General features: G+C 37.4%; 2 protein-coding genes across 5 annotated transcripts in view; both read right to left on the minus strand.

Annotated features, from left to right (window-relative positions):
- The window catches only part of LOC107550618 (phosphatidylinositol 3-kinase regulatory subunit gamma-like), a 27,237-nt gene extending 12,813 nt beyond the window's left edge, over window positions 1–14,424 (minus strand). For 2 of the 3 annotated variants that reach the window (XM_016231941.1, XM_016231939.1), the window contains exons 1-4: window positions 14,200–14,424; window positions 12,532–13,241; window positions 1,710–1,802; window positions 1,077–1,142 (exon numbers count right to left, since the gene is read on the minus strand). In XM_016231941.1, the coding sequence (XP_016087427.1) occupies window positions 1,077–1,142; window positions 1,710–1,802; window positions 12,532–12,856 (484 nt within the window). In that variant the 5' untranslated portion in view covers window positions 12,857–13,241; window positions 14,200–14,424. Of the gene's footprint in view, window positions 1–1,076; window positions 1,143–1,709; window positions 1,803–12,531; window positions 13,242–13,768; window positions 13,787–14,199 lie in introns of those variants that run through there. The other variant, XM_016231940.1, reaches the window with a different exon arrangement.
- A 2,120-nt stretch (window positions 14,425–16,544) lies between these two features.
- Window positions 16,545–25,019, minus strand: part of mast3a (microtubule associated serine/threonine kinase 3a) — a 33,956-nt gene continuing 25,481 nt past the window's right edge. For both annotated transcript variants that reach the window (XM_016231943.1, XM_016231942.1), the window contains 7 exons: window positions 21,661–21,779; window positions 21,359–21,556; window positions 20,865–21,091; window positions 20,135–20,257; window positions 19,899–20,035; window positions 19,632–19,810; window positions 16,545–17,573 (listed from right to left, as the gene is read on the minus strand). In XM_016231943.1, the coding sequence (XP_016087429.1) occupies window positions 16,774–17,573; window positions 19,632–19,810; window positions 19,899–20,035; window positions 20,135–20,257; window positions 20,865–21,091; window positions 21,359–21,556; window positions 21,661–21,779 (1,783 nt within the window). In that variant the 3' untranslated portion in view covers window positions 16,545–16,773. The remainder of the gene's footprint in view (window positions 17,574–19,631; window positions 19,811–19,898; window positions 20,036–20,134; window positions 20,258–20,864; window positions 21,092–21,358; window positions 21,557–21,660; window positions 21,780–25,019) is intronic.

The following is a 25,019-nucleotide window of genomic DNA, read 5'->3' on the forward strand; positions in this document are numbered from 1 at the left end:
TCAGGACTTTGACTAGGCCACTCCAAAGTCTTCATTTTGTTTTTCTTCAGCCATTCAGAGGTGGACTTGCTGTTGTGTTTTGGATCATTGTCCTGCTACAGAACCAATGTTCGCTTCAGCTTGAGGTCACGAACAGATGGCAGATTGTTGTGGTGTCTTTTGTGACCTCTTGGATGAGTCGTTGCTGTGCTCTTGGGGTAATTTTGGTCGGCTGGCCACTCCTGGGAAGGTTCTCCACTGTTCCATGTTTTTGCTTTTTGTGAATAATGGCTCTCACTGTGGTTTGCTGGAGTCCCAAAGCTTTAGAAATGGCTTTATAACCTTTTTCAGACTGATAGATCTCAATTACTTTCTTTCTCATTTGTTTCTGAATTTCTTTGGATCTCGGCATGATGTCTAGCTTTTGAGGATCTTTTGGTCTACTTCACTTTGTCAGGCAGATCCTATTTAAGAGATTTCTTGATTGCGAACAGGTGTGGCAGTAATCAGGCCTGGATGTGGCTAGAGAAATTTAACTCAGGTGTGATAAACCACAGTTTTAACAGGGGGGCAAACACTTCTTCACACAGGGCCATGTAGTTTTGGATTTTGTTTTCCCTTAATAATAAAAACCTTCATTTAAAAACTGCATGTTGTGTTTACTTGTGTTATCTTTGACTAATATTTAAATTTGTTTGATGATCTGAAACATTAAAAGTGTGACAAACATGCAAAAAAATAAGAAATCAGGAAGGGGGCCAACACTTTTTCACACCACTGTAGATGATAGATAGATGACAGATAGATAGATAGATAGATAGATAGATAGATAGATAGATAGATAGATAGATAGATAGATAGATGACAGATAGATAGATAGATAGATAGATAGAAGACAGACAGACAGATAGATATTTAAGCAATGTACGCAAGCTGATATTTAGACTAAAATGAGCAGAACAGAAAGACTTACAGCTACTAAGAATAACACACAAAACATTAAAACAATAAAAATCAAAAAGACAGCCAACTGTCTTCTCCTGCACAGGAAGTGCATACCTATGTGGCAAAGGATGAGAACTGATGATTAAACTTACCAGCAGGGCTCTGTCTGTCAGAGGCTGAAGCAGTGGATGTCCTGTATAGTGTCCTGGAGTCCAGACCTAGCAGAAAATTGAGGCGTTAGCTCATCTCTCAAAAATAGATCTTCTATGCCAGCTTGGATTAGACAAGCAGTTACATCTAAACATTAAACGTAAAAGCCCAGAGATATAAATATATCCAGTCACGCTATCGGGAGAACTGGGAAAACAGCCCAGCTGAATCCTTGAGCCTCGCTTTAGTCTGTGAAGAAGTGAGAAGACAGCTTCATTCGAGCCAGACAGTCCGAGCGTCGCTCAGTCTCTCGCTCAAGGGAGAAAGAAAGGGATGGCTTACAGTGAAAGAGGAAATCTGGATGTTAATAACTGCCATATGGTCTAATAAGAAACATTTCACACCTCGGGTTTCAATATTATTTTCAATGTGGAAATATCTATTCAAAAATAAAATAAATTAAAAAAATAGATCATTTCAATGTGTTTATATTCGTTTTCTTGTGGCTGGAGGCGCTCTGCAGGGATTCCTGCTGGCTCTGGATTTGTGCTCCGTATCATGTGTCAGACTCTCTAACAAACAAACCACAAACAATAAAGCCCTTTACATGACATTCAGTGACACAAAAGTATTACCTGTCCGCTCAATTGCTTCGACCAACTTCATAAGATTAGGAGCAGTTGTTTCCGGGTGTGTGAACTGTTTGGTCAAGTCCAGGACTGGAGCAACTGAAACGGCAGAGAGAGAAAAGAAAAAGACAATTTCCCTCAAACCTCTGCTTATAACAACTACAAAAATATATCATTCTCTGAACTTTTCGTACAAATAAGAGTGTCCAAGATAGAAAAGGAAAAGCCTTTAAAAAACTATTATACTATTTTCAACAGACGTTTAAATTAAATTACATAAACGTGGTGTAAACATCAAGTAAAAGGTGGTAACATTTTTCTTACACCTTGATTACATGTGAATTTATACACCTTAGTTAATATAACTGACATTTAAGTTTTTTAATATATTTTTAAAGTCTGTTTACATTAAGCCAAAAATATTTGGTTTTGGGGAATCACAGCACACATGACATTTTACAACTTGCAACAAACTTTTGCTTTGTGATAAAAAGCTCAAATTATCTGATACTTTAAGAGACTTATTGACTTTGACAGTCATGAGGGTCTGCAGGGGCCCCCTCTCTGACATCACTTCCTGTTGTTTGTTTAATTTTCCTGCTTTTTGTCTACACAACATAGCTTTGATTGGGCAGACAAATGTTTTTCATATATTAATAAGTAGCTAAGAATGTTTTTTTTTCCTAGGAAATAATACAAGATTATGCCAAACTATCTAATATGGTTTTCTTTTCATAAGGTTTTATCTTCAATATGATAATAGGACAGTTGTATCAGTTGTTTTTTTAGAAATTATCACAACTAATTTTAATAAAAAAATTTAAAGCATGTTCATTATATAAGAAGTGTATTCAATTCACTGTGTGAATGATTTGCATATTTAATGCATTTCTAATTACAGTTATCACAATAATAGATTCAGACCAAAAAAAAAAAGAGCATAATGTCATTAGGATACCATAGGATTACATTTATTTTCTAAATGAAATGAGTGCCCTATATAATGTAAAATCTAAATCTGAAGCAAAATGTTTCTTAACACCAGCATTTACTCTGGCACTCTTCATTCTCATTTTTGAACTGTGGTTTGCAAGACTGCAGCCTTCTCTACCTACTGTTGTGACTCACTGTCCCGAGGCCAATGTTTTAAATTTGACTTTGACTTGCCTGTTATCTTTTTTAAATATAGTGCTAAATGTGCAGACCTTCGTGGAATACTAAAGCTGCCAAAAGCAGCAACTGTCTAACGCAGAAGGCTGTTGACGTGATGTAATGAGAAGGCTCTTCTATAAAATCGGGGTATTTTTGCACCTCAGAGCCAGTGCTGAACTCAACGCAGGCCACGTCTCTGTCTTAGGTAGAGTGATGGCTTTGGGATGTATATTTGCATATGGTTTCTTGCTTGTTCTATAGGTTAAAACCCTTTGAAGACCTCTTGCATTCATATAAAAACACTTAACCAAAAATATCCAAAATATATATAAAAATTTTTTTTTTTTTAAAAATCCAAGTTTGAACGCATTACAAAATTACATAGTAAAAGATAATAGGAAAAATTAAATGGATGGAGCTACACAAAGAAAACAAATGTCTATAATACAAAAGCTTTTTACTGGTGAAAAAAACTACGAACGTTTCCTCCTGTCTTATTCCACCCCTTCTAGAGCAAGAGCTGCCTTGGTCCTTTGCGTGAGTGGAGCACAATAAACGATTTAATCAAAAATCCCGAACAAGCAAAACCCCACTGGCCATGTGCCAGACCCTCCTTTTCAGGCCCACCACAAAGGGGCCAGAGCTTGGCTGCCTTCGCCTCCTGGCAGTGCAAGGCTAAACCACGTCTGATTATTAATTTTGGAGTTCAGACGAAGTGCCATGTCAGCACATTCCACGTTAAACATGGAACTTTGCTCGCTTTTCCCTCTTACGGACATGAAGCCTGCCTCTTCCGCCCTCAATCTTTCCTCATCTCGCACATTTAACATGACACGGACGTGAATCCATGTTTTACTCTTAATCCATGTTAAATCTTTGCTTTCCTGGGGACGCATTACAGAAACTTCCTAACTTAATTCTTGAATTAAAAGTTATTTTATAAAACGTATAGTTCCGATCCTTGATTCTGATTGGTTGAACAGTTCGAAGCTGTTGTAAATTAAGGCCTGTTCGCACCAAGGACGATAACTATAAAGATAACGATAAAGATATAGTTCTAAAAATCGTTCCCAATATTAAAGATTACCAGAGTACACACCACAACTATAACGATAAAGACAAACGATATCGTTGGAATCACTTTCAAAATGATTTTTCTCCAGCTGATGAACGATAAAAAAAATTGACAGCCAATCAGAATCCATCCTGCTGTAACGAGCTCAAGAATTTAAAGCGGCAGACATGTGTGCGCTTAGAATAAACAGACGATATCGTTCACTGGTGTGGACGCTAATATCGTTATCTTTATAGTTATCGTTCTTGGTGTGAACGGGGCTTTACACTACAAACATACACCTTTGTTAAGTTAATTAAAATTAAGCTTATTTTATTTGCAACTTTAGATTAAGATTTCTTTGTCAAGTACAAATTTAAAAGACTGTTTTACACATACTGACACTCATACTTTCAATTATGCATGATTATAATTCATCAGTCTCTATTGACAATACATTTGACCCATGGACAAAATTAATTTTCTGTACATTGTCTGGTTGTCTTCATAGGTGACATCATGACACCATTGTTTTTGTCCGGATCTATTTAATTATTCAGAAATACATTATAAATGCAATTTAAACAATGACTTTAAAACACCTAGTCTAGTGACCTTTTTGTTTAATTTCAGGATTAAAATTCATTTCATTTTCATTTGAGGGGCATTTCCAAAATGTCCAAGAGATTGTTTAACTAGGCAAAAATGTCTAGAAAGTGAATTGTCCTCATCTCATAATGAAGAAAACAAATTTGATTTGATTTTTTTAATTAAAAGAATGAAAGCCATGAAATGAAAAGTAGTTTCACATGTGTTTTAAACAAAACATTTTAAAAGCAGTTTCCTTTTCTTTATCGTGAACACTCTTGTTGGTCATTGACAAATGACTGCTTTCTCTACAGGGTGGTCACTGATGATAAAATATAAAAAACAACCTAAATATATTCCTTCACTAATAAACAAACTAAACTATAGCTGCAAACTCACTGGCACAAACACTCAAACACTCAGCAGGGGGTTTTGTGAAAAATACTGCTTTTAGGAAAAACAGCTGTGGCCCTCCAGTCATTGTTGGTTTTTGGAGAGAGAACCAACTAATCATTACCCAATTATAGTCGTCTTGGTAGTCTGCATTCTGGCTCGCCTGCAACTGAATGTGCCCTGGGAAAAAAAACAACTGCAACAACTAATGATATGATTACAGCAACAGCTTGCTTTATTCACTGTCACTTCTTCACGGCTACTGTCAAGGCAAATTCGATCATATCTGTGCTTATATGGTAGGCTAACAAAAGTAAGCAACTTTTCTTCTGTTGTTTATCATTTTATCCCTGCTGAATTTAAGTTAAACAACAGCCTACCTTTTGGTAGGCCACACTGCACGACTTTGCAGTTGTACTTGTGTGTGCGGTTTGGTTTTTTGCTCGACTTGCGCTCTGATGTGTTCATTAACTTTGATTTGGCATTGCTCTACTAATGGAAAATGATGTCTTTGTACTCTGAGAATATGATTATGTAAGACAACTTTCACCCACATTGCTTTGTGCAGTTCCGTAATCTGGACACCTCATTCATAGCTAACCAAAGGCCTAGCCCATTTCCTTTCACTGGAGCTCTAAACCTCTCAACATATTTTAATCTCAATGCAGTGCAAACAGTATTAAGAAACACAACACACAAAAGCTGCAACTACAAGAGACAGTCTTATATAGCTCAAGTTTCTTTTTGTTGAGAATAATCGGCTTCAGGCCTGACAGGCTTTCTGCACTGACGGAGTGCAACAGAAGAGGAAGACAGAAACGAAAAAGTCAGAATTTTGATGGACTAAAATATTTAAAAAATATATCTAATGTATACTACCATTCAAAAGTTTGGGGCCAGTAAGATTTTTTAAATGTTTTTGAAGGAACCATCTTGCATTAAATCACTTAAAAGTTAACCTTTCAAACACTAATAATTTAATTACACCATTAAATGTTTAGCAAATCTCAAAATAAACATCCATTTTCCACACTGTACATTATTATGTTGTAATGCCTAAATTCACTTGTACTTTAAACAATTAATTTTAGTTTTCAAACATCAATAAAACAGATTGTAAAAAAAAAATTGCTAATCAAATACACAAAACAATATATATAATTTTGTTACATTTGTAAATATGCACTATATTACATATTTATTGTATTGTTATTTAACCCATTAATGATGTCTTATTTTATGTATGTTTGAATAAATCAGATGGATTGATTTTAGTCTTTAGTATTTTACTTTTCATTTAAAGAAAATACAGAATTTAATTATATACCCTTTTATTGGTTACTGGCTATAACATGAAAATGAATATCAGCTTATCAATATTAGCCAGAATAGTAATATCCGTTCATCCCTAGTGGGCATCATTCCCAAATTTCTACTCACAGTTAGGGCTGCATAATTAATCGAAATAAAATTGATCACAGCATGACCTAGAGTGTTTATTAAACCTAAATTATTCTTGAATTCTGTCCGTCACAATAAAATGCATAATGTGCTGATAAAGCCTGTTGTACAGTCCAAGTAACAATATGCCTAGTATTTAAACAGGCCAAAGCATCATGGGAAAGATTCAGCCTTTAATACAGGCTGAGATCGGAGGCCTTAACTAGCCCTCGACTAATTCTGTGAAAGAAAGTTCAGGGTAAGGAGCCGGGGGGAAATTTAAGGGGCCTTCTCTTTCTGAGAATTTTAGTGAGTGGATAGTTTATAGCTGCCTGGAGACAGTATCATAAGAGTCTGTGAAACAGGGGAGGAGGAACAGGCGGAGACTGAAGAAATGCCAAGCCATGGTTCACTTCAGCAAGCAGTAAAACTGAAGCCAGGAAAAGAAAAGGGGGTAAAAAAAAAAAAAGAAAAAAGAAAAGAAAAAGAGAGGGAGACCTTCTGCCACAGGCTGCGAAACCCAACCAAGTTTGACTTGGTGCACCATTTTTGTGAGGATAGTGTTGGTAGATTTTGATTAAATCACATGAAATGTCTCTCTCAGTGAATGAGAGCACTTGGAGATAAAAAGAGTAACAGTTATGTTCATAATTATATGGGCTGATATTTGATATAATTTTTACATTTTCTTTACAGATGCTTTTCTGCCATATTAACGTTAGCTAACACAAAGAGTGCACTATCGATTACTTCAGCTGGAGGAAAACAGAAAAAAAAAATCAAGTGCTAGATCCAAGCCATGAGCTTTCAGTATAAATGCTGTCTGGTTTATTAGTAGACATCTGTAGTCACCTGACAGATTTGAGGATGACCTTTTTTCTTTTGCTCCACCAGTTTAATGAAAGTAATTTTTTTTTTAAAGTGTGTGTCTTATGTAGGGTGTCTTAAGTTGGAAGTTTGGGAGGTCAGTCAACATGTCTGGATCTAGATGAATGGTAGATTTTGATTAAATCACATGAAATGTCTCTCTCAGTGAATGAGAGCACTTGGAGATAAAAAGAGTAACAGTTATGTTCATAATTATATGGGCTGATATTTGATATAATTTTTACATTTTCTTTACAGATGCTTTTCTGCCATATTAACGTTAGCTAACACAAAGAGTGCACTATCGATTACTTCAGCTGGAGGAAAACAGAAAAAAAAAATCAAGTGCTAGATCCAAGCCATGAGCTTTCAGTATAAATGCTGTCTGGTTTATTAGTAGACATCTGTAGTCACCTGACAGATTTGAGGATGACCTTTTTTCTTTTGCCCCACCAGTTTAATGAAAGTAATTTTTTTTTAAAGTGTGTGTCTTATGTAGGGTGTCTTAAGTTGGAAGTTTGGGAGGTCAGTCAACATGTCTGGATCTAGATGAGTGATTGAGTCTTTCATACACAGCAGGTCGAGAGATAGTAGACCAATTATTGCCTATAAAGTAGGACTGGGGTGACAATATCGATATAAATTGATCCTAATTTTGAAGAACCAATATTAATTCTTAAATCCCAAGAATCGATCTTTTAGTTTATGCTGTTTTCAGTTGAAGCACTATCAAAACTTAACATTATTAATGCTAAACATTATTTAGCACCTCACATCCAATAATCACAATAAGCTTTATTACTTTTGATATGAAACAAAGACTCAGCTTTCAACTTCTGTAAGATTTATCATTAAAATTCAAACAATGAATACCGTTTTAGCACTCTATAATGTGGCGTGATGGATCGCTGTAGCCACCTCAGTTCAAGCAGTAGCGCGAAGCTTATGTGTCATGAACCAATCTCTTCCTCTTTACAACTAGTTATAGCACAAAATAATCATAAACGAACACCAGAAATTATGTTAAAAGAAACAATACAACTTACTGAAATGTATCATGTCTCATGTAATTGGTTAGTCAGTGTTTCAACTGCAGAAAGACCTCAAATAAACAGCTTGCAAACAAAATGTCATGTAACTTTACATTTATCTCGGAAAATCCATTTCATGTCCATAGCTTTTTAGCCACCTAGGAAAAATAATTCTATAAGAGCATTCTGCTAAATATATGCACACATACAGTATATATTACACATACACATATGTAACATATTCACTGTATTTTTACTTAAACGGTTAGTGATGTTTTATTTATTGTATGTTTGAATAATTCAAGTTTTTCTGACAGCCACTGGTTAAATATTTATATTTCAACAATGAACTGGAGTAGAAACAGAATTATTTCATAAAACTGAAAAAAATTGCCTTATGTGCAATTAAAAAGTTTGTATATATCTCAGTTTTTGAGTGTTTATTAGGGCTGGGCGATATGAGCAAAAATGAATATCTCTGTATTTTTTGGCAGATTTGTGATATACGAGATATATATACACAAACCCGATTCCAAAAAAGTTGGGACACTGTACAAATTGTGAATAAAAACAGAATGCAATGATGTGGAAGTTTCAAATTTCAATATTTTATTCAGAATACAACATAGGTGACATATCAAATGTTTAAAATGATGAAAAGGTATCATTTTAAGGGAAAAATACTTTTACTCACAATTTGTACAGTGTCCCAACTGTTTTGGAATTGGGTTTGTATATTGCACTTACCGCCCAATGTTGTCCAACAAAACAATACATATTAAAAGCTATGAAAACAAATACAGTAAATGTAACCATGTAAGCCTTTATGTTATGTGCAAAAAAGGGTTAAAATCACATTTCATTCTAGCATTGTAACATTGCAATCTAAAAACAAAAATAAGGCTTTTAAAGCGGAAGTTAAATTCACTAAACTAAAAATGAAAATAAATGAGAACAAAAGCACAGTGTTGTGTTAGGCTATTTTGATTACCCCCATTACAGTCACTTTACAGTCAGTGCTATCATAAAAATAGACTTATTTGTAGGTTTAAAATTCCACGTCACATTTATTGTCCAAATACAAATATTTCAGCGAAATGTATATATTAGTCAGAATTATTGTGCTCCTAATTGAGCTCTGTCTGTTTGGCAGCGCATGCGCGCAGCGGTGCTCGTTCACTGAAGTCTATGAAGTTTAGCGGAGAATCCCAAAGCAGAAGGCTCATGCACTTCTGACAGAAAATGGAAATATTTCCATGGCTTTCTAGCATTTACAGATGGAGAATATACCTGTGAAATGCAAGTAATGCATTCAGGAAGACAGCACAACTCAAACACATTAAACAGCGCGAGTAGCCTAGTGTCTCTATCAGCGGCACATGCAGCCTTTCTGTCAGAGCATATGACGGGCCAAGCGAAATGAAAATATAAACTATGTCTTACCAGTTTTTAAAGGCCTCAATATGAAGCTTGTCACATGCTTAAAACAAATTGGATTATGCACTTTCTCCGCAGCAGCTCAGTCTGTGTCCTCCGCTATATTTTTAGATGCGCTCGTATCAAACTACTGTATATCGATATAAACGGTATTGCCTCATATCATAACGCTTATAAAGAAAATATCAATATATCGTACAAACTCGATACACCATCCCACCCAAAGTGTTTATTATATCTAAAAAATAAATAGCATTAGACTTTAATAGTTTGGACTCTGCTGTTAATTTTAACATTTAATATTGACAGGGATCCATGTAGAGTTCAGAGCTTTAGTTGAGAGAATTTTTTAAAGAAAAAATTACATGTAATGTACCTGTACATATCCAAATGAACTGAAACTGAATTTAATTGAGTCAAGAGCTTTTGATCCAGAATTGAAATAAATCCTGAAATCTGAAATCAATACCCAGTCCTACCTAAAGTAATACTTTAGAAAAAAAAGTTGTGCTGCTACCATTTTATCCGTAAAGGGGTCATATGCAATGTTCCCTCTAAGCCTGTGTTATACTTTCCGCATAAGCAATCCGGACACGTGCACGGACAGTGCGGACGCGGACGTGTTCCATACATGCGTAGTAGATCGGCTTGAACAATAAAACATGTGAACAAAGAATTGCCCAGAGTTATTGCACATCTGGCTGTCTTTATATTGTTTTATCGACAGATTGTACAGGTTCGAGTAGCAACAGGCTTCTTCACACAGCCTGCACATGCGCAGTAGCCTACTGACAAAACGTACTTGTTTTCATTTACATTTGAAAATTTTTTGCTATTCTAAGGTGAATAAACTACAACTATGAATCATACCGTTGATTCTGTTATAGACCGACTCCGTCTGAATCCTTCTCTATCCCTATCGTGTTGCAAATATATATATTTAAGAATAAGTATAGAAGTGTTTTTTGTTAAGTGTTCATTTAAAACCCAACAAGCATAAAATAATGTAACCCTTATTCCAACATTCAGACCAGTTTCTGGTACAGAACAGTTTCCCCTCACAATCTATTTATAACAAAACTATGAATAGAAAAAAATTGTTTTTGAACTTTATTGAGCACAAATATTATGTAAGCAGTTGAGCTGAAGTGAAGATTTATTGAACAACCAAATAATGAGTTTTAAGTCCAAGAATATATGCAATATGTTAATATTTTATAAATAAGTTTAATGTTCATTATATTATTAAAGATAACCAATTACATAGATCTCAAAATATGAATGATTAATACAACTCTTAAAAGCATTTATTAACTTAATATTAAAAAGGATATAAATGTAGGCCTAATTACCTTTATTAATCATGTCTAGATTCTTAATTTTAAGAGCATAATGATTTCTATCTTCCTCTTTTTTTTTCAATGCTACATTCTCAATGCAAATCGATTTAAGCAGCAGGCAAATGTCTTAGGCATGTAGGTCAATTCCCTACATCTACATAAGAAAAGCAGAGAGACTTATGTAAGTTAGTCGATTAAACTAGTAGCAACTTACTTTTAGAAAGAAGTCACTAAAGCAACACTGATGAGCAACTTTTGACCAATGAATTACCAACACCTGTCCAGTGTCCAATCGTTTATGACTGAATAACATATTTAGAAAATTATTTTACAGATTTTTAGCTAAAAAAAAGTTGAATACAACTAGATTTTATTACTTTTCCATGACTTTTGAGGTCCTGGAAATCAGGATTAAAAAAAATAATAAAAATCTGGAGATTTTTTTCCATGATAATTGTAACCCTGTTCATGTTTCTAGGCCTATACGGAATCTGTGCCTGCAGAACTCCAGATTTCCACACAGTGGGAATACCCATCATTCACAATTCTACACATTTCGTGCCTCTTGCATTTTAAAATAATCAACACAGAATTCCATAGATTTTCCTTGGTCTGGATACAACTCGAAAGCAACATCTAAATTGTGGGTATCTGGTCCTGTAATTCAACACTTCAAAGTACACCAAAACTTCTCTTGCATTCTCTTTTTAGTCAGTGAGCATCACAAACTGAATATGACAACTTCTTTTTAGTGTGCACTGCAGTGCTGGAGAAGTTTAACTGTCCAAAAATGGGACACAAAGGAGACATTGAAGCAAAAATCACCTGATGGGAGTGGGAATGTGCAGATGAAGCTGAAAGCCCTACCTGATACATTTAACTCTCCAGATTGGCCTGGGGAACTGCCAGGCCTCCAAACATACTATAATTTACTGCTTCCTGAGGGCATAAAAGGAGGAGGAGAAAGAGCTTGGGGAAAGTGCCAGAGAAATACAGGAGCAAAGACAGTTTAGGGAAGGAGACACTAAATAACTAAGAGGGTACAAGGTAGCATCCACATAGATGATTGTGCTGCACTCTTAAAAATAAAGGTTCCAACAGGAGTTTTTCACAGCAATGCCATAGAATCCATTTTAGGTTACCCAAAGAACCTTTATTTGAACAGTTCTTAAAAGAACCGATTTTTCTTCGGTTTAATCATCTGAAGAACCTTTTTACACTGTAAAGAACCTTTTGTGGAATGGAAAAAAAAATCTAACACAAGCAAAATCTCTAATGATTCAACACCTAACTGATTTCATTGTAGAAGAAGCCTGCTGTCAACAGCAAATTCCCTCTTTTCCTTCAACAAAAAAGGAAAAAGAAAAAAAATCTTTATTACGAGATGTTTATTATGAGAGTTATGAGGCCTGATTCAACGAGCATAGCAGTCAGTCCCCAAAACAAAACAGGTTATGACAGCTCTTTAGCACAGATTAAGCAGGTTAGTCATTGGTCATCATCACAGTAAAAGCAGCCAGACTTACCCTGCGAGGAGGCTGTTGGCTCAGGTCTGGGAACAGCAGGAAGCGGTCTCTGAGAACAAGGCTGGCAGGACGGCACTGACATTTTCAAAGGTCCCACATACTGCACATACGTCCCTGGAAAGTTTCCCCTCTGTTTGGTTCGCTCGTTAAAGCCCAAGATCCAGCCGAGGCATTCTGGGTGCTGCTTGTCTCCCTCTTTAAAGCCCTGTGACAGCAGAGATGCTTTGTCGACCGTCAGGATATCACCAGGCTCAAGGTCAATTTCATCCTCCCAGTCTTTACAGTAGGAGTACAGAGACCTGTACTGGAAGCCATCGGCAGCCATTTTCAGAGTATGAAATGACAATCACCCCAGGCAGAAGAACGTCGGACTGGGGATGAAACTTTGCGAGGGTGTGACCGATGTCGTACCGTGGGACGTTTAGTTAAAAGTTCAGCACTTCTAACCGGAGCTCATAAACAGGCATGCGCGGTAGCAACGGCTTAGACCTGGCCGGTGTTGGCCGAACAGGCCACTTTTCTCAGCTTGAACCCGCGGTTCAACCAAATGATGGAACAGAGGGAATGCAGCATGCTCATTCAGCCACCGGAAAAGAAATAAAGAATGAAGTCCTTCACAGATTTATTTCGCCAAATCAGCTGATGTCGTCTTATAGCAGGTTGCTCAACATTCCCTCTCAAGATGTGATCCTTCCAGTATAACGTGATGACTGTATGGAGGAAAAAAACGACATAAGTATATTAAGAGCAAAATACTCACACAAAGGCTTTCTAAAAGAATAATAATAAAATAATCGCAATAACTTAATCACTACGTTTACAGTCAAGCTACAGTAAGGCTTTTACATAGACCAGACAGTCCAAGTATACATGACAGAATGCGTAATAAAATATTCAAAGCATTAAATACACGTCGTGCAACACCTCTGTCTCTCATAGAAAATGCACAACGCCGAGGCAAATTGTAGTCTGATTAAACATGCTGGACAAAGACTAGGTCTGTAAATCCGACTTCACAAAAAACAGAAACAGAAGTTTTTACATTTTAAAAAGACACATTTTTGTAATAATCTGACTGAAATCAAACTTTTAAATTGCATATAAATGCACTAAACTTGATGCACCTCATATATGCGTCATATAATGGTCACAGTAAGTCATTCGTAAGACAAGGTGAATTTTTCAACACCATTATCTTAAAGCAAACTAAACCCGAGAAACAAGCTTCTGCGCTTACCTTGAAAAAATTAAGCCAGAAATATCAAGTCCGCTAAGGTCGCAGTACGTCAACAAATATTTCAGCAAATAGCCAAAAAGATAACTGCCTCAAATTTGACAAAGATGTTCAGTTGTTTGTGGGAATAGTATTCCTGAATGAGCGCAGGTCACTTAAGTTTCAAAATAATCCAATAGTAAGTCCATTCTTACCCAAGAATCCAATTATTACAGTATGCAGTTGATTTTGTTTGAGCATATTTGCAATATGCATCACTTATATGACGGAATGGCATAACGTATAATTTTTTCATGCGCATGCGCACATTCGGACCAGGGGCTTATGCTCATATACCAATGAAGTGGCATTTTAAAGCTTTGCCGACCCGTGGAAAGATTGCAATCTAATAAACAACGTCAAAGTGTTCGCAGGCATCACAGGGCAACACTCACCCCACTTTGACCAGGCGTACTAGGGTCTCAGTCCGACATCCTCTGTGTGGAGAAGAGAGGTGCAAGTGTAGACACGTGGCACTGACATACCCAACCACAGCCCGCAATCCTCACACCACTGAAACACCCCCTCCGAAATACGTCATCCCCCTTTCCGCCTTTTCATCCTTATAACTAAAGCATTTCATGTAATGCTACTGGACTGTACGACAGAGTTCATTCAGGAAAAACGAAAAAGTCAAATCCGAGTCGGAGTGCTAAAGCTAAAAGTTCTGCTGAGAGAAATCCTCATCTTTACAGTCAAACACACAGCTTAAACTGCAGGACAGCGGCAGACAGATTCGTACGCATCCTTTCCTCCCCTTTATTCAGTCTGAGCAGAGCAGTTTGCAAAACACTGTGACCAAGGCAGAGCACAAAATAATTAATGAATCGAGGCAGGAAACTCACTGTTGCTACAGAAGGGAAAAGGTAATCCTGGATTCCTATTGGGCAGCATATGGCCATGTGCTCAAGAATCACCAGAGAAGCTGGGGCAAATCAAGCAAATGGTCTAATATTAGAAAATGTATCTAGGCAGTGATCAACCCTAAACCTTTAAACTACACTGTTTTTCTGCAGGGGATAACCTTTTTTTTTTGCTCATTATAGGAATATGTTTATGCCTGTATGACATGTTTTAAGTATTCTGAATGAGAGACAACCAATGCAAAATCTAAATATTTGTTGGATGAGGCTGGTCTAATCAGGACTATGACACATTACTAGGATCATTCAAACGCAGGGGGAAAGGACTGGATTCTGGAGTTCTACTGAGAAAACAGGATCAGGATTCTCTCTCATACTGTGCATGTCTTCAGCCTCAGGCTACCAAGGTAGGAGTTTTAATCCGTCCACGAGACCAGTCTAAGATTTAAGAAAGTAGGACAGTCACAGTATTTTGCAAATGTGCGTTGAGGAGGAAAACGATGAGCCTGTCTGGGTATGGAAAGCTTATGCAATATTTTTTCCTCTCTCATTTCATTGGCCGAAGTACCCTGACTAATGCCCATGAGTCTAGTGACAGACAGTGTTCTCCAAACAATATGCCCTTTTAAAGCTTAGAGTGTGCAGGACTGAAGGAACGGCATACAGAACATAGCCTCTGGATATATTGCATGCAATTTTTCAGATAAGGACAACGTTGCTCATTAAAGTTAAAGTGTGTCCTTTTATTTTAAAATACTTTCTAAAGGTAATGTGCAGTCAAATATAAGTAAGCCATTAGCAGGCTCATTCTCATGAAAAATGTAAACACTGTAGTGCTTTCAAAACATTGCTCTGTTTGTTTGAGCATCCTGACCGGCCCAACACAGCAACATTGGCTCATCCAATGGTGTGAGTCTGGGGCAGGACTACTCGTTTGTCCATTAAAGGATTAGTTCACTTCCAGAATAAAAATGTCCTGATAATTTACTCACCCCAGTGTCATCCAAGATGTTCATGCCTTTCTGTCTTCAGTCACAAAGAAAGGTTTTTGAGAAAAGACTTTAACAGTGGCCAACGGGCTAATGGTCCAAATTGCAGTTTGCATAACTTTTTATTTATCTTAGAAAATGAAAGATTGTTTCACTACATAAGAACCTTATTCCTCGGCTGGGATCATGTAGAGCCCTTTGAAGCTGCATTGAAACTGCAATTTGGCCCATCAAACTGTTGGCCAACATTGAAGTCTATTATATGGAGGAAAAACCTGGAATGTTTTCTTTGGGACTGAAGACAGAAAGAAATGAGCATACCTTTCATTTCTTAATTATTGTCATGTTGACAAGATGTTTCCACCTATAATTTTTATTTGATTTTTTCCCCCCAGTGTTACATAAAGGGGTCATAGGATGCCCATTTTCCACAAGTTGATATGATTCTTTGGGGACTTAATGAAAAAGCTGTAGCATAGTTTGGCCAAAATTTCTCAAAAAAATGTCTCCTTTTTTACCATGTCAAAAACAGCTCTTTTCAGATCAAGCCGTTTTTGTAGTGAGCCCTTTGAAGCTGCATTGAAACTGCAATTTGGCCCATCAAACTGTTGGCCAACATTGAAGTCTATTATATGGAGGAAAAACCTGGAATGTTTTCTTTGGGACTGAAGACAGAAAGAAATGAGCATACCTTTTTCTGTCATCATGTACTCGCCCTTACGTCATTTCAAACCTGTATGACTTTCTCTGGTGGAACACAAATGCCAATGATATTTTAAGACAGCTTTTGTCCATACAATGAAAGTCAATGGGGTCCAAAACAACACTAAAACACTTTTCCAAACATCGTCTTTTATGTTCCACAGTAGAAAGTAAGTTACACAGGTTTGCAACGACATGAGGCTGAAAAAAAAAAAAAAAAAAAAAAGATGGCAGAATTTTCATTTCGGGAAAACTATCCTTTAAAAGGCAGTTTGGCAGGTGAATGACTTCTAACTTACAAATAAATGACACTAAACAAAAACTTTCTACCCCTGTCCTTTCTCCGATTATGATTTAAATGATCATCGAAGCACCCGTACATCGGAGTCTCACAGTTTTCTGGACTTATCTAAGGCTACCACTTATCCTCTGGTTTCTTCTGTTCTTTTAGCTTGGGTCCAATCTCATCGGTCTTCCACGCTGAAGTTTGGGAGCTTCCCTCTGCCTGTGTTGCGCTGATCCACGCCGCTCTGAAACGTGGATGAGATGGCACTGGTGTAGATGTTGTGGACTCCTTGTCAGCGGAGTCATCAAAGCTGACCTCCCGAACAGCTTCCTGCTTTTTAAATGAATCTCGTCTCTCAGACAAGTTTAGCTTCCTCATCACCGCACCGCCAGAGTCCCTCACTCGTTGGCCAGCCAGGTACAACCCTTGTCTAGCATGGTCACCGACACACACAAAACCTGAGGCAATGTCACTAGTTTGTGACTCGAGTCCCTCAGCTTCACTCTGGGGAACTTCCACAGTGTGTCTTTGAGTGGAGAAAGCCTTTTTGTCTCCATGTTGGGCACCGGAGGGCCTCTCAGATGACTGAACCCTGTTCAGCAGTGGCGAACGGGGTGATTCTGCGCCGCGGGGACACACCGTCTGTCTCACGATTGTCGGCGGGGACATCATCTTATTATGAAACGAGTGGAGGCTTTTAGGAACTCCGGCGAGGGAAGATGGAGAATACTGTGGAGACAGAGGCTGTGAGGAGGGATTGCAGGCGAGGGGAGAGGGGGGGATACTGTTGGTGGACTTGCAGCGGCCTGTTTTGCTATAGCGGAGGCCAATCTTGGATCCCAAAACATGAAGAGAACTTGGTCGACTTTGAGGAATGGGTGAATTCGGAGAGCTTGAGCAGGGTGAGGAACTCTGTGGAGAGTTTGAATCTGTGGAGAGAGTACAAGCAATGCGAATCACTTATAAACTACTCAAAAACATCAATGAGGAAGTATTTTTTAATTTATTTATTCATCTGTAGATGAATGCAAAAACAATTTACAGTCTGGTGCTTTAATGCTCCTCCAAAGAGCTTTCAAACTGTTGAAATATGTGTATTTTATAGATAAGCTACTGTTCAAAAGTTTGGAGTTGTTAAGATTTAAAAAAAAAAAAAAAAAAAGTTTTTAATACATTAAATGCTCACCAAAGCTACATTTATTTCATTAAAAATACAGTAAAACAGTAATATTTTGAAATGTTATTACAATTTAAAAACTATTTTATCTTAATATAATTTATAATGTAATTTATTCCTGTTATTTATTCCTTCAGTGCCACATGATCCTTCAGAAAACACTCTAATATGCTGATTTTGTGCTTTTAAGAAACAATTCTTACTATTATCAATGTTAAAAAACAGTTGTGCTGCTTAATATTTTTGTGGAAACCGTGATACTTCAAGATTCTTTGATGAACAGCATTTATTTGAAACCAAAATCTTCTGTAACATTCTTAATGCCTTGACTGTCACTTTTGATCAATTTCATGTGTCCCTGCTGAATAAAAGCATTTATTTCTTTCAAAACAACCCCAAACCTTTTGAACGGTAGTGTAAATCAAATGACACACAACAGTGTCCGTGATGAAGAAAAACTATTTAAAACATATGTGCCAAGTTCTGTACCGTTTGTATTAATGTTGGTTTCATATGGTTTGAAAAACTTTCAAGAAAAGTGAAATGTCAAGCAGTATAACCATCAAGTAAATAATAAGCACATTCTGCCTTACCTTAGACCTTGAACAGTACTTTGAAAAATTTTAAAATATATTTTAAGGTAAAAAGCAAATATCAAGAATTTGTTATTAATTCATAACTAATTATTTTATAACCTGAACTAACCTTGCCTTGTCATAATACAGGTAAAATTATCGGATTTAAAGAGACTTATTGATGTTGACACACAATCATGATGAGGGTCTGCAGGGGTCCTCATATGATATCACTCAGTGAAAAAGAGGTTTCCAAATATTAATGAGCCATGGAACAGTTTTGTTAAAGGGGTCATATGATGCGATTTCAATTTTTCCTTTCTCTTTGGAGTGTTACAAGCTCTTGGTGCATAAAGAAGATCTGTAAAGTGCAAAGACTAAAGTCTCAAATCCAAAGAGATATTCTTTATAAAAGTTAAGAGTCAACCACACCTACCTAAAACGGCTCGTTCTAACACGCCCCCACATGTCTACGTCACGATGTGGGAAGATTTGCATAACGCCGCTCAAATGTTCATGTAAATAAAGGAGGCGTAACTTTTATTCTCGCTGTAGTATTGTTGTTGCCGCCGCCATGTCGTGAAGGCGCTGTGTGCTTCGTTGTGAAAGCAAAACTACTTTGTTTGGTCTTCCAAAAGAGGACGATATCGCTTGGTCATGCCTAGAACTGATCTGTGCTGGTCACTGAGGAAATACTTCAACTTCACGCTGTCGATCGCCGGATCGGCTTTCACCATGGACGAAGCGGAGTCCAGCAGTCACATGTGGTTGCCGCAGGCATCACAATATGGTAAGGGACGTAACATTTCCGTCACACACTTGATGAATTCGGCCAATCACAACGCACTGGATAGCTGGCCAATCAGAGCGCACCTCGCTTTTTCAGACCAATGAGCTTTGTAAAAATCAATGCGTTTCAGAAAGGTGGGGCATGGAGGAGAAACAATAATGTACAGTATGTGGAAAATAATGTGTTTTTTTAACCTTAAACCGCATAAACACATTTCATTACACCAAATAATGTTCTTTTTAGCAGCATCATATGACCCCCCTAAGAAATAAAAAGACAAAGATCTTGCCAAACATAATTTTCAAGAATTATTTTCTTTTCAAGAACTGGCTTCCTTCAACAAGGCGTTATTATTATTTATTATTATTATTACTTGAGACATCTCCAATAACAAACGGAAGCATATAATACTGTATCTGACAGTGAGAGAGACTCGGAGTCATACCACATGACAGGTCTGGAGCTGGGCTTCTGCATGGGGTGTTGGGCCCAGGAGATAGGCTTGGCGTTGGAGAGTCCGACAGGCTGTCGTTAGGTGAGTGCTGAAAACCCGCCGAGAAACTGCGACTGTTCTGAATCCCTGGACTGTGTTTGGGCAGCTTCTTCAAAAGGTTTCGCCGTTTGCTAGAAAATTTGGGCTTAAATTACATTTTGGGATTCAACGGGTTTTAACTTGTTTAAAATGTTTCAGAAGACACTACATCTTTCCAACCTGTCTTGACCCTCTTTCCTTTTACTCTTTTTGCTGCGTCGTGCCATCTTCCCCTTCGAGCTGGTCTTTCTCGCAGGCCCGATTTTAATGGATGTATTCTCAAGAGGAGTCGTCTGCAGAGTCACTTTACTGCCACTCTACAAATGGCAAAATCAAGAAATCAAGCATCTATTCCCAGTCCTTTTTTAAAAAGCGTACGAGCTGCCTTTAACTCCATATTTTATTGAGAATCTCACCTTCAGCAGAAGCTCCACCACATCCGTGTGCACCAGACCCTGGATACACTCTCCATTCACATGAGTGATGAGGTCACCAGCCCTCAGTCCGGCCTCGTGAGCAGGACTGCCGTCTTCAACGCTCTATATAAACGGCAACACATAAAAGCGCATTTCAATGTGTCAAACCAATAAAATGTTTGTACACTGGGTTCTCAGTATGATTAACCATAGTGATGAACCAAAATAAATTTTTTACTGAAACTAAAATTAAAGGTTTCATTAGGCCAAAAATGTTTATGGCTTTCCTTGAGTAAAATCTGTTTATATTTTAGACATCTTTCTTCAGTTGAAACACTGATTGAGCGATTACAAGAGACATTTCACTAACCTTCTGATGTTCATTTTTGTTTATTTCATGCTATAACTAGCCAGAAAAAAGAAGACCCGATTGGTTCATGTGCTGCTTGAACGGAGGCAATCTTGCATGCCACATTAAAGAGCATCAAATCCAAATTGATTGAATTTGATTATAAAACTAACAGAATTTAAAAGCTGAGACTTTTTCATATCAACAGTAGCAATTGTCAACTTAGTGCTACAGCCCACACAGATGACATGTTTACCTGTTATAGCTTATGTGTGAACAAAATAGATAATGACATATCAAAACCGAAAATTTATTTTTGGTGCACAGGTATTTAACCATACAATAAAGTGGAATGATTCACACTGCATCCATAATACCCACCCAGACCATGTGGTGCACCGTGTAGACATCAGTGTCACCCATGTAGACACGAATGGCACGGAGCGCAAAGCCATACTTCCTCCCAGAGCTGTGGATGACCACGGGAGGACGAAGACTGCTTACGCTGAGAGAGAGGTCTCGGTTTGGGGAAGAGTCCCGAGATGAAGGATTGGATGAGAGGGAGTGTGAAGACATGGGGCTTGTCTGGAACCCACCGGGGATGTCATCTATGGTGATAATATATAAGAGAAATGCCTATAATAGCTGCAATATCCACATATTGGTATTAAATATCTATCACAAAGTTTGTCAAGTCATGTTTCGCTTTAATCTTCATCAATAAGCTCTCTGTTCCTCACAACTGTTCATTGTTCTCTTGAAACCACCTGCTTCACTTGTTTACTGTTGTGGTCACATGCATTTCAGTTGCCTTCAGTGTGATGGCATCACATGATGGTACATCGTCTACATGAACACATCTGAGCTCACTGTACCTGCTGTGACGATGAGGGAAAGGCCAGACACGGATGCAGACTTGGGGACTTTGCATGTAAATGATGAGCGTGGCTTCTCTGGGGTCTCCTGCTGAAGCCCGAGGCGGCGCGGACCCTTGTGGTCCCTGCGATTAGTAGGTCTTGTTCCAGTGGAGTTGCTGCGCAGACGAATTCGCTGGAGATTTGAAACAAGACCTTCTAAAAAGAAACAAAAATATAAGAAAACTCCATTTGAGAATGAGCACAAATCGCCCTTAAATTTCACCTAATATTCAAATAAAATATGCATAAAAATATGTTACCCTCATCCTCAGGAAAAGCAAAGCGTGGCATGGCCTCAAGGCTCTGAGTGCTGTTCAAAATTAAAGGACTAGTGCCCCTCTCAGGCTGAGATGAACTGGATGATGCTCTCGGCCTCGAACTGCATGAAAAGAGATATAACAAAATTAGATTTTAGGCAACATTTTGAAAACGACAAAAAAAAATAAAAAATACCTAGATTCATACAAAAATTATAAATTGTTTGAACACACCCTTTGGACACATTTCTACAAACAAACATAAATAAATATATTAGGGGTTTTCGGTAAAAATTTGCGGTGCGGGCCTTTTGGTTCGGTACGCATGTGTACCGCACAAATACAGCATTGTTTTAACCACTGCACGAGCAGAACTTCATTGGAAACTTCCAGTTTTATATTGTTACTTTTGATAGGAAACAAAGTCTCATCTTTCAAATGATGTCCTATTTTTCGGAAATTCAAACAATAAATGCCGTTTTGACACTCTTTGATGTGTCGTGAGTGACAGATCGCTGTATAAACGCCTCAATTCAAATGGCAGCGTGATCATCCCTTCCTCTTTACTACTAGTTTCAACGTGAAATAAACAAACATGAATGATAGGGGTGTGATGAGATCTCGTGGCATGAGATCTCACGAGATCCGTCTGGTCTCGCGAGAACATGACGATATCCTCACGCTATTGGCATATGTCAGACCTTTCAGGCATATTTGCATTACACTGGCTCGTTCACCAGTAGTGGTATGTAAGATATCTTATGTTCACCTGTGAATACAATATGCTTTATGTCAGAATCATGGTCTTGACGAGTATCCATGTAAACATGTATTGTTTCCAACCCACTCTTCACTCCAAACCAGTAGGTTCAGGACTTCCACCCGTAACAGTAGTAGCCTACTGCTCAGTCCCCTCACCATATCGGCTCAAATGCATAAGCAATTGCACTTATTATGGGCTCAACAGTCCTTTTAAGTACGTCTTCCTCAATTTAAAAACAAGTGCGTGTTCAAAAAGTAAAGAAATGCTTATATTACTGCACTGGCCAACGGAGCGAACCAACCCTGTGACGTCACGCGCTGTGGTACTGCAAGGTGGCGGTGCCCTTGCTCCAAAAGCTATAACAAAACATCCTTTTTTCTTTAAAACGGTTACATTAATCGTGTTTATTATATATATATATTTTTATTAAAGTGGAAATCAGTTTACTAAATGTAAGCTTGACTGACTGCTTCACTTCCACTTTAAAGGGATATGCGTGTTGTTTATGATTTATTTTTATTTATACTATTTGTAATTTTTGTGCAATTACTTGCCTGTCAGTCGAGTTTGTGGCAGAATTTTGCAGTGTTTACATGTTTATTACTGCATATAATTAATTAAAATAGAAGTTTAATTTCATAAAGTACAAGCGGATTTCACATTTTTTTACATTTTGTTTTTCAGTTAAATAAAGTACTATTTTCCCTATATATTTCGTGATTGAGGATTTCTTTAAAAAAGTTTTAAAAATCTCATCTAGTCTCATTCTCGTGGTCTAGTCACACCCATAATGAATGAACATCTCACGCCTCATGTAATCGTTCAATCAGTGTTTCGACCGCGGAAAGATGGCAATAAAACAGCTTGTAAACAAAATGTCACGTAGCGTTTCATTTACCGCCGGCAAGCCATCAGTGTCCACAGCTCGTTAGTTCACTATAAATTAAGTATAGAGAAGAGCATTTTGTGAAATATTAGACGTTATAATCATATTTTACTGTACCTGTTAGTGATGTCTTAAGTATTTAATGTTTAAATTAGTTTAATGAGTTATGAGAGGCACTGAGTAAATTAATATATATTTCAACAACAAACAGAATTTTTATAATTTAGAAGTTAAATAAAAAAAAACTGTATTATGTGCAATTTACATGTTTGCATACTTTTTATATATATATAAAAAAAAAATTTTAAGTTTGGGCTCTGTTGTTAACTGTAACCTTATAGTAGGCCTAATGTAAAAGGGCTCACTACATTAGTTTAGAGCATAAGCCGAGGTAGATTTTTATCCCTAAGAAAATTTATTTAAAGAAAGAGCAATTTGTTCAGTAAACCCATGTTTAATAAAATAAAAAATTTGTTTTCCCCCCTGCTGTACCGAAACTATACCGAACCGTAACATCAAAACCAAGCTACGTACCGAACCGTCATGTTTGTGTACCGTTACATACATACATACACACACACACACACACACACACACGTGTAACTAGTAATGAGTAATAGATTACATTCTTTGAGTAACTAGCCCAACACGGTGTGTGTGTGTGTGTATATATATATATATGTTATTTCTTTTTATAGGTTGAATGTCAATTTTTTGTCAAAATTTGGGTTTCATTCAAGTAGTTTTATCTATAACATCTTGTCTATCATCTCTGAAAATATCTTGGCAAAATTCACTTGTTTTGTGCAGAAAAATAGCAATTTATTGCAGCAAGCAGAAAAGACTGTCTTTCTCTCATTTTAAGAACAAGCTGCAGAGGTGCTTTCTCTTAACACCACAAAAACAGTTAACCTATCAAAATAAACCATGTAACATATATAATAAAGGTGTATCAATGCACATTTCCCGCCAGTCCTGTGTAAACTACGGCACGCAAAGTTTTAAAATGTATTTATTTTTTAATATCGTGAGATGGCGGAGCGCAAGAAAACAACGCAGTCTGAAGCTGCTCACTTAGACGATCTTGCTCGTCTCAGTCTGCTCAATCTTGGTGATGTCAGTGCCCTAAAAGATGTTATAATGGACTATTTCACATCCAGAGATGAAGGATCGGATGATGAAGTTACTAAAGAGCAGGAGTCCGATGACAGTCTGTTATATGCACAGGTGTGCTGTGCTCGCTTTTCTAAATGTAAACAACAAGGTACACTATTCGTGCCATCTAAACATACAAGGGGTGATCAAAAGTTCAGAGACTATGCCCATCATGATAAACAACGGATAACTGTCCTCTTCAGGGTAGCGTTAGTCTGTTTGTGTAATGATGCAGTATAATGCTCCTGACAGACAGCGATCGTTAAGTAGAAGTGAAAGTGAAACCAGTCTCACTTTAAACTAGGGCTGAACGATTAATTGCATTTGCGATAATATCGCGATATTAAAAAAAACGCGGTTTTTCAATCGCAGAGGCTGCGATTACTCACGTGACACGCGAGAGTAAAGAGGTGTGTTCAACTTGAAGATCGATCGGTGTATGACATCCAAGTACAGCGACAGAAAGCATAAGGAGACGTCCGCGCTCTCTTATAGCTCTCGCAGTACTTTGATGACACACACCCATCGGTCTAAGCAGCGCTGCTTCAAGTAGAGCGC

The sequence above is a fragment of the Sinocyclocheilus grahami genome, unplaced genomic scaffold, assembly GCF_001515645.1.
Source record: "Sinocyclocheilus grahami isolate Dianchi unplaced genomic scaffold, SAMN03320097.WGS_v1.1 scaffold402.1, whole genome shotgun sequence".
NCBI lineage: Eukaryota > Metazoa > Chordata > Actinopteri > Cypriniformes > Cyprinidae > Sinocyclocheilus > Sinocyclocheilus grahami.